This window comes from Alosa pseudoharengus, unplaced genomic scaffold (assembly GCF_046254945.1).
Source record: "Alosa pseudoharengus isolate Yale_2024_CS ecotype anadromous, Long Island Sound unplaced genomic scaffold, YU_APseudo_1.1 YU_APseudo_1.1_scf_1, whole genome shotgun sequence".
Lineage (NCBI taxonomy): Eukaryota > Metazoa > Chordata > Actinopteri > Clupeiformes > Clupeidae > Alosa > Alosa pseudoharengus.
In genome coordinates this window covers 57,481,067-57,495,054 of record NW_027468564.1, presented here as the reverse complement: position 1 = coordinate 57,495,054, position 13,988 = coordinate 57,481,067, and the positions used below count along the sequence as shown (strand labels likewise).

Below are 13,988 nucleotides of genomic sequence, written 5' to 3'. Positions count from 1 at the left end.
GGATAGACTATATGCATAAGGACCACCTCTGAACGTGCATAGAATATGGAGAAATCGGCATTTCAACATGATTATTGATAGGCACTTTGTTAACTGCTGCTTGATGCACATTTAATGCCTTTTAAACCCCGAGGCCTGACAAGGCGGGTGGTTCAGAGGAAACTCCCAGCAGCCTTATCAATAAACAGGGCACCATCTGTGGGAGCCTGGCGCTCCAGGTGCAGAGCTCAAGTCACACGCACTCCTAAAGCACTGGCCCCGTGGAGGAGCTTTGTCTCACGCCACTCTGGATTGGTCTAGAGCCCCCATGCATATGTACTGCACTGGCCCCTGGTCCCCAACGGAGCCTTCTCTCTCTCTCTCTCTCTCTCTCTCTCTCTCTCTCTCTCTCTCTCTCTCTCTCTCTCTCTCTCTCTCTCTCTCTCTCTCTCTCTCTCTCTCTCTCTCTCTAGCTCTCTCTTACCCCCCCACCTATTTGTCTGTGTGTGTGTGTGTGTGTGTGTGTGTGTGTGTGCATGTGTGTGTGTGTGTGTGTGTGTGTGTGTGTGTGTGTGTGTGTGTGTGTGTGTGTGTGTGTGTGCGTGTGTGGAAAAATACCAGATGATAAGACAATGTTTAAGTAGCAGGAGTAGCAGTACATAAGTATACAGCCACCTCCTCTGAGCCACTTCTAGTGTGATTGATGGATATCCAGAAGATATCTAGAACAGACCTCACATTCGTTTAGAGTCACAACTCATTTACATTTTCAGGACAAAAGCTTACATCTGTTGCAAATGAGTCATTTGTGTTATTTTGGGGTCCACACCTTATTCACACTCAGTGCTGCTTGTTGTGATAAACACTGTGCAAATGATTGATGGATATGCGAGACTCTAATAGCAGGAGCTGGAGAGAACACAGAGAGGTCATCCCGAGCCTGGACTACCGGGCTGCCGCTAATTCTCTGCCAAATACCCCCCTCTCACAAGCAATTTGGGTCCACATTTACGCTTGGAATGCATAGAAAAAATAATAACAAACAACAGGCTCCTCAAGGAGAACACACTGTGGGGATAATGACACTTGTCATGGGGGCCATTATTGCTTTTTGCCATGTGTGTGTGTGTGTGTGTATGTGTATGCGTGTGTCTGTGTCTGTGGTGTGTGTGTGTGTATGTGTGTGTGTGTGTGTGTGTGTGTGTGTGTGTGTGTGTGTGTTGTGGTGTGTGTGTGTGTATGTGTGTGTGATATGTGTGTGTGTATGTGTGTGTGATGTGTGTGTGTGTGTGTGTGTGATATGTGTGTGTGTGTGTGTGCGCGTGTGTTTGTGGTGTGTGTGTGTGTTTGTGATATGTGTGTGTGTGTGTGTGTGTGTGTGTGTGTGTGTGTGTGTGTGTGTGTGTGTGTGTGTGTGTGTGTGTGTGTGTGTGTGTGTGTGTGTGTGAGAGAGAGAGAGATAAAGAGAGAGAGAAAATGATGGTATTCCTGAGCAACAACAAAGAGACATACAAGCTGAGGCTTTCTCCTCAAACCCCTGGGTCCAGTATCACACTCAATCCATTGCCCACACACCAGTGCAGTGCTGTACTGGTACAATATGTACAGGTGAAAATAGCCTAATTCATGCAAACCTGCACAATTATGTCATGTGGTCCATGGGATCTCATACATACCACATGACAAATGATGACGTATACAAATTGAAATGCAGTGAACTGAACCATGCATCTGCATTTACAGAGGTGTATTTGTGAAAATGAATAATCAGCTGCATTTAAAACCTTTGTTGGCAAGGAAAATGTAGACCTATTGGCAGTACTTCTGAAAAGATTCAGCAAGAGTTGAATGTTCCAAATTGAATTTAATATCTGCACTGGCTGCATCCCTTGAAAATCAAAAGTAAACAACAGGTGTCCAGACCAATAGAGAATGAGCCTGGTGGATGTTAGCCAGGCTAGCAGAGAACTACTTGAAATTCAGATTATTATTCCGCAAAAAAAACAATGGTGAGAGTGTAGAACAAACTGTGTACGACCATGTCAAAGGACAGCTTTATATTACTCATGTCAGAGTCGTTGTATCTTAATGTGTCAAACAAAAACAAAAGAAGGTTAAATGTGAACAAACATCAGAAATGGGTTCTTTGCTTGTGTTATGCAAATCACATTGAAGTTCATTAAAAAGCTCTTTAATAGTCCAACAACAGTAAAGATTCTAATGGGAGGAAAATGACCTCACTGCTCTGACTCTTTCAAATAAAAAATGCTAATGTGCTTAATGTTCCATCAGATAGCGGAGTGGGATATCTGCAGACATGAAAACAAATCTATCTCTTCCAGCACAACGCTGAGAGCAAGGCATGCTCTTGTAATAATCAGCTCAGAGGTTCACACACTTCAACTGTTCAATTAGAGCACATCATCTGGTCCACAGTGAGACCTCCTCCAAGAGTCCTTATGTGGTCATCCCCTCTCAGCGCACGATTGCGTGAGAGAGACCACACGGCTGAATGAGGCGGCCAGCTGTGCCCTGGTGTCCAGGCTGGTGTTGAGCGGTAAAGCCAGAGAGCCAGGCTGACCGGTTGTCTCCCAGAGACTCTGGCTCCACTCGCAGCAGCCCTCTGTGCTTCCGTGCCCAGATGAATTGATGGTGTTTGTGGCCACGGAGTGCTCTGTCACACCCATTAATTTCAGGGAGAGACGGGTCAGCAGAGGTCAGGACAGGTGCCAGAACACAAATAGAGCAGCAGGGATGAGGTTGTTCAGCTCAGCTGCAGTGCCACATCCCAGCGGGGCCATCAGACGCCAGTGGGGAGGCTGGGGACAGCAGGCGTGCCGCACCGTTAAGGGGACTGTGCAGTAACCGTGTATTGTGTGTTAAGGGGACTGTACAGTACTGTGTGTTAAGGGGACTGTGCAGTAACTGTGTGTTAAAGGGACTGTGCAGTACTGTGTGTAGTACTGTGTGTTAAGGGGACTGTGCAGTAACTGTGTACTGTGTGTTAAGGGGACTGTGCAGTAACTGTGTGTTAAGGGGACTGTGCAGTACTGTGTGTTAAGGCTTACTGTGGTGAAGTGTCACCCTTTAGCTTAATTTTTCTCGGCTTCATTAGTTCAGATTGATTATTCAAAACAGTCCACATAGATATGGAAATGGAGGCATCATTTCAGATTTCAAAAATGATTCATATAAATGTTCTAGTTGAACTTGAAAGGTTTTCAGGTTTTTTTGTCATATTTTAGATGGCACTAAATTAGCATGCACCCTGATATAGCCATTTGGAATGCATTGCTTTGTTTTCTCAAGGGCCCCTCTGAAGCCCTATGACTTCATTTATTACTCCAAACCGCCTACCCAAAACCAGTAATGACACAGTAATCGGCCTGGGCCCACCTCTGTTCCCAGCAACACTGCACAAGGCTGCAGGGAAATCAATCTCATCCCATCGGAATGCGTCATCAGTGGCACACCTTTTCCATTTGCAGACGCATGCATTGATTCATATCTCTTTTACTTCATGTAAACACTTCTGCTTCCCACCTCATCTCGTTCACAACCTTGTCCCTCATATGCGGGGGAGGAGGGGATGCTAAATGAACCCAATGAACCAATGTAATGAAACAGTTTTGTCTCAGCTGGCTGAGGAACAATCAGACACAAAGGAAATACCAATATTAGACTTGTATTGCAATGAAAGAAGTGAGACAAAGTGTAAAAAGCTCTCCTGAAATTGTGTTTCTTGTTTATCAGAAATTAGTCTCCGAAATGCTGGACAATTTTGTACAAGGGTTAGAAGTGGCCCTTATACTGCACACATAAAATATTTTGTTATTTCAACAAGAGTAAATATAATTCCTGCTGGTAATGTTTGAAATAATGTTGTGAGGCTTGGAAAGACAGCTACTGTGAAGACATAAAAATTATTGTAATCATAGTTTGATGTCTGAGGAGCATTTGACATTTGTGTTTGGCATTTGTCTAGTGTACAAACACAATATCTAACCCTGATCATTGTCTGACACAAGAGGACATTATATCTGTCAGCATGTTTTTTAACTATTATTCTTATTGACAAGGATGACAATGTTTCACTTTACCATATCCATTCATTTGAGCTTGTTTACTGCATGACAATCAAGGAGAAAAGAGAGCCCTTTGTTAGTGTAACCATTTCTATGATCTAGAATAGACAACCTGGTATTGAGCTGGTGTGCTTCTCTCTCATCTCAAATCACAAAGTATTCCAGCGAATCGAGGCAGTGGCTTCAGATGCACAAACAAAGTTTCAGATTCAATTTGATTTTTTTTGTCTCTCGCTCCCTCTACTTTCTTTCATTTGGACTCCAGTGTGTAATTTTGGCGGAGCGCTGCGCGGGCCCCTCGGGCCTCAAAGGAGACCTCAATTTCCAATCTTGTTATCTGCCTCCGCGCGCGCACAGCCCAGCCACCGCCGCAGACTCTATTCCATATTTCATGTTTGGGGAGCCTGTAGCCCACTTAGAGAAATGTTACCAGGGGGGGGCAGGGGTCAGCAGATGCAGGAGGGGAGAGTCCGAAAATGAAGCTGGCGGCCAGCCATGCTGTCCCTGTGGACGCTGTGTGAACTGACTACTGTGGACGCCTGGACAGACTCCATATCGCGTCGCTTAAGAAAGTCTCAGAGCTCAATGTCCTCTTCACAAAGCCACAGACCATAAATCAGCGTGCAGTCTCAAACAGTTTGGACAGCATTGTTACGCTCTTGACCGTGGACCTCCAACAAATGGAAATACATCTCCTACCGGATAAGTCTCTCAAATGGCATCCTCTGAATAGTTGTGAGCCGTGTGAAATGGAGAGCCTCATTTAAATGTCTGTTATTTAAATATTGCCTCTCACAGCCCTCAGGTGTGAGCTGGTGCCCAGCCAGACACAGCGCTTATTCTTCTGATCAGGATTCACAGCCCCTCCTGTGGTCCCCAGTCGCACTCCAGACTTTGCAGCACTCGTTTAGCTGCTCTCCTCTCTTGGATCTCTCTATTCTATAAATGCCCCTCTACAAGCCTGACCAGTCCTACCTCACTGGGCAGCAAGGCATGGCTTTGGTTTCAGCTTTGGTAGGGACACAACCTCATGTCTGCCACGACCGCGACAATTAACCATATGCTTTGACACTTTCATGTGAGTGTCAGATAAATCCCCTTTGGTTTCAGACACTCAAATGATAGCATGCCTGAACAGGTTGTATTGGAGATTTATACTTTGTGAGAATATCAAAATGAATAGAAAACAAACACAATACAAATGAGTTCACTAAAATATTGGTAGGGACAATTTTGCCATCCCAAAATATTGGTGGGGACAAGTCACCGTGGTCCCCATGGAAATCTACGCCCATGCTGGGCAGAAAAGCAGAAAGATGTGACTAAATGTCTGGTTTATCATTTAGTGGGTTTTTTGTTACATGTGGGGGATTGGGGGTATCAAAGAAAAGTGAAGATCTGCACACCGGAGAGCTCCCATTAAAGTTTGTTTTATTCACAGTGACGTTTCAAGTCCTCACGGCCCTTTCTCAGACTTCAAACAAATGTTACACAGCTGCCCTTTTTAAATTCCATTTCCCATGTGATTATAGTTAGGTTGCAGGATCCATTATACAATCAGTTCACTTAAATACAATCAACTGAATAAATATAGAATATTGCACCATGCCCATGTACATAAACAATACATACAGCTTACACAGATACAAATATACACATCATCGCAAATACATAGAATATTTTCTTCATTTTTCTATAATTTAATATTCAATCCACACTTCAGACCACAATATATTCACATAATATATATTCATTCACAGAGCAGTATTAGACTAGCCTGGTCCTACCAGACTCATAATGTACAGAGAGTCTGGACACTTTTTTCATTGCCAAGCGTTAACTTCCTTGAAGGCGAGTACTCTGTTGACGTTTAAAACTATTGGATCTGCCCAGAGCTCTGGATCTGCCATAACCAATCGCTAACGTTTGGTCGTGACATATGTCTGGATCAAACTAGTGCACGACCTCAACGTCATTGTTCTCAGCCACTCCCTCTGTTCGCTGATTGGACCTGCAGATTTTTGCAGGAGAAAACCCGCAAATATACCGCAGACCCAGACGAGGGGAAATGCAAATTGAGCGAAAGTACATAGGAGGGCAGAGCCAGCCTAGTATTGGACCATACATATCCAGAATACCAATAGGTACCTATATACGTATCAAATGTAAAAAATTTAAAAAAAATTAGAATGTTAGAATTGGTTTTACGTCATATTTAAGTAAGGTTGTAAGTATTCTCAAACAACCCTACCAGGAAAACTAGAGGCACCTGTTTTTTATCCAACGACATGATAAAGTGGGGGACGAGGACTACATATCCAGTGAGACAACACTAATGTGTATTCACAGGGAAAGAAGAGAGACAGACTAGGAGAGAGACTAATTCCAGGGGAGACAGTAGGAGAACATGTATCAGCTCAGACATATCATACAACATCACATAACCTAAAAAAGACATATCATACAACATCACATAACCTAAAAAAGGCCTGATATCAAATTCTTTGTTGATACTTCTAAGGGCTAAGGTATTCAACATATTCACACATTATCAACGTTACCATGTGTGTGTGTGTGTGTGTGTGTGTGTGTGTGTGTGTGTGTGCAGGTGTGCAGTAGTAGGTAGAGTTAAGGATTGGGGGTATGCCACGGTGTGTGTGTGTGTGTGCAGTATAGAGTTAAGGATTGGTGATTGGAGGTATGGCACGGTGTCTGTGTGTGTCTGTGTGTGTCTCTCTGTGTGTGTCTCTCTGTGTGTGTGTGTGTGTGTGTGTGTGTGTGTGTGTGTGTGTGTGTGTGTGTGTGTGTGTGTGTGTGTGTGTGCAGTAGTTACACGAGGGAATCCTGAGGAGCAGCAGCCAGTCCCTCTGTTCTTCTCCTTTTCTCCATTTGGCAGTCCGATTCAAATAAGGAATGTGCTATTGGTTAATACTGCAGAAAACACACACAAACACACACACACACACACACACACACACAGACACACACACACACTTTAACACACAAGAGTGCACATAAGTCCCTCCAGATTTCACTGTGAAGCTCCTTTTGAGCTTGACCTTTGCCATTCTGCATTCATTGGCATAGTAAAACATCACTTGTTTTTCCCAAACACAATATTTACAATGGCACAAAATCTCACAGGAATTGAATTAAACATGATAGTAACTTCAGTGCCTTTATATAATATAAACAAATATACTACACTACTACATGCATATTATTTCATGTATGCATCTACATGTTTTCTTATTAGGTTGGTCTATGAAGACAATTTAATTTACCAGTAAATAAGATGATATTATCCAAGAGTGTAAGATCAAGAATCACCGCACACTGATCACTATTAACTTAATTTTTATTTTTTGAACGAACAACGCATTTCGCCTAGCGCTTCATCAGGGATGATATTATCATTTAAAGACATCTCAAAAGACTGCCGTTTTATTCAACATTGCAGTATCTTTGGTTTAAACGATCTGTGTTTACTACAAACTGAGGGTAACAAATCCATTTCTAAGCAAGAGGCAAAGTGCTGCATCTCTCTGTTCTTTTAGCCCAAATATCAGAGTGATTACTGTCCAACTGTGCGCATGCTGCAAGCCCTTCCTGGCTGATTTCTAGACAAAGGGGATTTGTGTTGTCCCATCCCACTCTCAGCAGCACTGCCCATGTGCTTTAATCAAATATGTGCTCTTGCATTCCCTGTGCTATTGTTCCTAATCTCTTTGGGGAGCACTAAAAGTTCAATATCAAGCTGATATTGGAGGCTTTTAACACACTTCAAAAAGATATCCACGACTGAAAGAACTGGCATGTGTACAATATCGAACGTCACATTTCTGAGCAAGCCGTGGAAGAGTTGTACACTCTGGTCTGAGTAGCCTCCATGTTTAATCTGTTATATATGTACACTAGCAACTCTCATGTTTAAAGTGTTATATATGTACACAGCAGTGACTCTCCTTTCAAGCATAGAAATTCTGCAGGTGCTGCTGTCTAGTCTCCACCGGACGTGTGCATGGCTTACATAATTAAATCCTGGAATAAATATGGGCCATTCTGTGCATGTTCTGTGTCTGGACTAATTTATGACTTCTAAAATCACCCTCGGGGTCTTTGGGTTTGGTTTCAAATATGGAGACATTAGATGACAACCTCCAGAGTTCTGTATAGCAAAAGCAAATCGAAGACAGAATTCCACGTCAGTTGAGAACAGGAGGCTAAGGCAATTTCAAATACATAAAACTGTAAATAGCCTATATGAAACCAGCAGAACAGAGCAAATGTTAGGAATGAATTCAACAGAGAAGAACATTTATGGGAAAAATAAACTACTTAGGCCACATAAATTGAAGAAAACCTAACAATAATGTAAATAGCTCTTCATTTGAACTATAATGGGACAGTAATAGGCATCTTAATCACTTTTAATTCCACACACACATACAAAAACACACACACACACACACACACACACACACACACACACACACACACACACACACACACACACAGAAGCCAGGTGTTTGCTAGCAAAGAAGCTCACAAACACACTTACAGACATACACAGACACACACACACACACATGCACACACACACACACACACACAGACACACACACACACACACACACACACACACACAGACACACACACACACACACACACACACACACACACACACAGATACAACAAAAGCACCCAGGCATTATAGCCCTCTCACACACTGCTGTTACAGAGTCACTCATCTGGAACACTGCCAGGACTGCTTAATTTATGTAAAGGTATTTTGTTTGTTTTGGCAATTCTACGCCTATCCATGAGTACAGCTACTCTTCCACTGCACGTCTGATCCAGTGCCTTAGCTGTGGACTGCTGAGTCTCCCTGCAGAGATGAGATGAGACTGAGGCCACCATTCAGTAACCCCCCACCACCACCACCACTATTCAGTAACCTCCCCCCCACCACCACCACCATTCAGATAAGCAGCCACAGCCTCCACATGGGCCTCACTCCCACAGGATGTCAGTCAACACCCACCCAATCACTTCTCATTTGACACCATAACCTCCCACTCTCATGCAGTCTGCCCTTATGGTGTCCCACAGCTCACACTGCACTCAAAGGTTTTCCCCAACTGTTGCTTGGTCCTTGGGCACTATTGTAACAATTCCAGTTGTGCGCACAATAACAGTAATCTATCAGCGATATTGGACAGCTTCTGTATAAGCTTCCTTCAAACCTCATCATTTGTTTTGTGCCACCTGACAATAATTACAGTGGAACGCATATTATCGCCATTCACCGTAATTACGGGACCGTCTGAATACCCACTTGTGCATATAAATTAGAAGTTTGTGCATGGGAGAGATATATCTGGAGGCTTTTTGGCTCAGCATCTATTTTCATATCTGCGAGGGGACAAGAGGAGGTGCATTACGTATGTGCTCTTCTGCAGTGCAGGGTTTTTTCACCACAAATGAGAAACTGTGGCGGCTGTGACCATAAGCTATTCAGAGAAAATAAACTTGCAAAATACATTCTGTGTAGAAACATTAAAGGATCATTTTAAAGGTCTTATGATTGTATAAACTCCCAGGTGATTTCTCTGTTTCCAGGTAAACTGTCTTTTGTTTGTTTGTAAGAGTATGACTTATTTATTTACAAGAATGCATCACTTATACACAAAGTAATATATATCTATCAAAGTAGATATATCTTCAAAGATTTCGTTGCCATAATTAAAGATGTTTTGCTAAGAAAATAGTGAGACACTGTCATCTGTCATGACACCTTAAATATGTGTGGTTGTTTGGTGTATTTAAGATATTCCCTCCCTAAGTGTCCTTGCTATCCCTCAGCCACTCCAATTATGTTAATGGTGGAGCCATAAAAGACCAAGCGACGCAATACGATTTGAGCTCATACCTCATCCCATCATCTCCTACTGAGTTCTCTAATATGGGGAATGCAGGCTGATGTATGGACTCTTAAGGCCATTGATCTGTTCCCAGAGGAGAGATCTCTAGGGGGGTTCTTTGACCGTACGTCTGCTTTGCTGCTGTGCTGCCTCGCTAGGCAGGCTGTCTTGTTGTGTGTTCAGATTCCAGCTGAGCATATCAGGGCGGCTACATGCACACGGGCTGGTGCGGCATGTTTGCAATGAAAACTTGACCCAGTGTCAGCTGTTTGGTCACTCGGATGAGCGGAGAAACTCTCACGTATTTCTCTCATAGTGTTTACAATTATTATTACTGTTGTTATTATTTGTTGACATTCTGTTTTGATCATGTTTGAAAAATTATTTTGTGACATTTCACCAAAGAAAAACTATTATAATGATCTCAGACAGGCAGGTGTGTGTGTGTTTTGCAGGGTGCAAAAGACCAGTCAATCAAGTTCCGGTCTAACAAGATCAACATCCCCTGCTTAATGGTGCATACCAGAGTACCCGGGATTTTAAATGAGTCGTGCCGTATTGAGGACAAAAACAGACCAAACTGCAGTGGAAGACGAGTGGATTTTTCCTGGCTTATGATACATTTTATTAGAGCAGAGCCTTAATGCTCTGCTGCTTGTCAATCTGCAGCTAAAGGAGCAACAGTATGGCCCTTTCATCTTACACATCTGAGGGAAGGCTTTCACTGAATGCCTTAAAAGATCTTGCTGATTAGATGTTAGATTTTATTTTTAAAAATGTCCAGTGGCTAATTTATATATATTTTTCTCATAAATGGTCAGTTGTGCTGCTGTGCCTGTACAAAATGAATCGAGAACACAATGTGCTCTGTTGCTGTTGTTGTTTTTTTTCTTTCTTTTTTTTCTTTCACACAATTATTGGACTTCAACAAAGCAATTATAATACCATAATTCAAGACAATAAGGAGAAATACACTTTAATACAATGAAAATAGCTTGATTCTTACAATAGTACATGACATGCCTCTGTGTGATTGAAACATTTACACAAAGTATACTTGGCCGAGAAACCTGATTTACATTTACGTTTTACAACAATAGAAAAATGCTATACGTCAAACCACTTGAATTGTGATTGAAAATGTGCTTTGAAAAAAATAGTTTCACAGGCCAACATTTTAAATAACACACAACATATCAATGGTCACAGCAAAAACACAGTCTTTCTTAAAATGGCTTTCAACACATTAGGATTATTTGTCACTGGGGAACGAGCGCCATTTATCTACGCACAGCCTGTGGAAACATAACAATGGCAGTAGCGTACACATCACACCACTCGCCTACTGTCCCCGCGGCACAAGATTTTCTTGAAGGACCTTCTGAAATCATTGTTGAATATTGTGTAGATGATAGGGTTCAGGGCACTGTTGCAGTAACCGAACCAGAAGAAAAATTTAAACAGTGTGATGGGGACACAGCAGGAGTCACAAAGGGCCGTTAGCGTGTAGGTGAAGAAGAAGGGGAACCAGCATATGACGAACACCCCGATGACCACAGCCAGAACAAAGGTGAAGCGCTTCTCACGATTCTGCCTGCCCTTCCAGCGGCTCCCCTTGATGCTCTGGCGAGCCTCGAGCCTAGGGATGGTGTCTCCTGGTTTGATCTGGCACAGCTTGGTCTTGCCTTTGGCCTTTTTTTTCTTCATAGAGCAAGGGTTGCTCACCTTGTGGTCTGAGGACGACGACTCCTCCATGTCCACACCGTTGACATCACCCTTGTCCCCCGCCACCACAACCACTTCCTCCTCGGGCTTCTGCTGGCCGTTCAGCCTCTCGTGGTACGGCTTATGGTCTTCGCCCCCATCACCGGTACCCACAATGCCATTGGCCTTCTTGTACGCCTCCTTCTTCCTGTGGTCCCCCGGGGGGGCCCTGGTCCTCTTTTTAGCGATCTGGTAGATGCGGATGTAAACCAGGATCATGATGATGCAGGGCACGAAGAAGGAGCCGATGCTGGAGGAGATGATGTACCACTTGTCTTCGTTGATCTTGCACATGGGCCCCTCTTCCTTGGCGCTCTCCTTCTCCATGGTGATCAAGGGTGGGAAGGAAATGACGGCGGCGATGACCCACACGATGAAGATGATGCATTTGATCCTGCGGGGCGTGCGCTTCAGGTTGTACTCGATGGCCTGGGTGATGGACCAGTAGCGGTCCAGGCTGATGGCACACAGGTGAGCTATGGATGCTGTGCAGAAGAGAACATCCAAGGCCAGGTAGATCTCGCACCACACTTTGCCAAAGTACCAGTAGCCCATCAGTTCATTTGCCAGCGAGAACGGCATGACCAGGGTGGCCACCAAGATGTCAGCTGATGCCAAAGAGACCAAGAACAAGTTCTGGGGGGCTCGTAGGGCCCGGCTTGTAAACACGGCGATGACGACAAGAACATTTCCAAATACTGTCAAGAGGATTAGCAGTCCCACAAGCACTGTCAGGGGCAAGGAGAGCTCGATGCTGTAAGGTGGGCCTCCAGGAACACTTCCATTAGTCACATTGTCACACCCCATTATGGACTTCTGCTTCCCAAGGGAAAATCGTGTGACCTTATTAGAAGGGGTCCATTATGTTAGCAAGGACTCCAGTGTTTGATTAAGAGGAAGCATAAAACTTGCCTTCAGTCATAAGTCAGCTGGACATGTGGCAGAATCAGTCATTTTCCCCTGAAAATTTTACACAAAGATAGCGGTGAGCAACATCCTCTCTGTTTTTTATGCAAACAAGCCTGGATACCATCAACAAACTTTTTCCCTTAAATTTACAATTGACAGTGTTAAGTTTTATAATCGTTTTGACGTTGTAGGGTAAGTAAAGATTAGTTGGAAGAGTCGTATTAAAGGCTTACCGTTATCAATTCGGAGTCTCTCCGTTTAACTGGGATTTCCAAAATAAGGTTAACCTGACAATAACTTCATTCCCCGATGCTGGACAAACTGGTGTGGTTCTCATGGCGCATTGCTTTCAAAGTGCAGGGATGAGCTTCTCGCGACCTCTCTCCAGAGTTGCCCACAGTCGATCTGCGGCTGCCTCCTGCACTGAGCTAATAGCGCAATAATCATATTAGGCTGCTGTACCGCTGTCTGTGGAAACACTCCCTGTGCTGTGTTGGGCTACTGCCACTCCCTCGCTTTATAACACCAGCCTCCAAGTTGGTGTTGCTTAGCACCCACTGATGAACCACGTGGAAATAAAAGCGAAGAACCTTTGAAACCCGGATCTTCTAGGATACCACCAAACAGCATGTCTGTATATAAACATATTTTTCAAGTTAGATTAAAATTAACATTATATATTTTATTAGTTTCATACATTGATTAAAACAAACTAGTAGGCTGCAGACACCATTTATCAGCATCAGACTATAGATACATCTGGCTATTTGGACAGGTATTTTAATTTCTTTCCAAGCCAGAAAGAAGCCATTTGAAGCGTACGATAGGTCTACAACAAATAAAGTAATTATTTGAAATGGGACTTAAATTATCTTTCTTATGTAGACTAATTTGAAAAACGTGTCTCAGTAGCCTACTTGTACTTTTGGTAGAACTTGCAGCTTTCAATCGGGCCTGAGGGTGTTCTCCCTCCGTGGAGCGCGTGCATATAGTGACACCTGTCGACAGACATGGGTTTCGCGGGGAGAGCATATGGTCTAGTAATGATTAAGAAAGACACGTAATATATAACCTACAAGTAAATCACATCAACAGGCAGTTGAATGATCTACTTGTTACAACAAAACATGCATGCGTAAGGAAGGATGGTTGCGTGCGCCACATTTTGCAGTAGGCTATGTAAATGAACCGCGTGTGCTGCTTACGGCAAAGCTCACCCACGTCCCTTTTTAAGGGTCTGTATTCTCATCCATTAGTGGTATATGATCCCAATATGAACAATTACACCAGCAGAGATGTTTTAGCACATTCAGTGTTAGTCAACGGC

General features: G+C 43.4%; 1 protein-coding gene across 1 annotated transcript; it reads right to left on the bottom strand.

Moving 5' to 3' along the window:
• Positions 1-10,968: 10,968 nt before the first annotated feature.
• Positions 10,969-13,316, bottom strand: adra2a (adrenoceptor alpha 2A). The gene is made up of 2 exons (XM_076277587.1): positions 12,895-13,316; positions 10,969-12,712 (listed from the first exon to the last, which is right to left on the bottom strand). The coding sequence occupies exon 2, from the start codon at positions 12,557-12,559 to the stop codon at positions 11,318-11,320; it is 1,242 nt and encodes a 413-aa protein (XP_076133702.1). The 5' UTR covers positions 12,560-12,712; positions 12,895-13,316; the 3' UTR covers positions 10,969-11,317.
• Between the last annotated feature and the right edge of the window lie 672 nt (positions 13,317-13,988).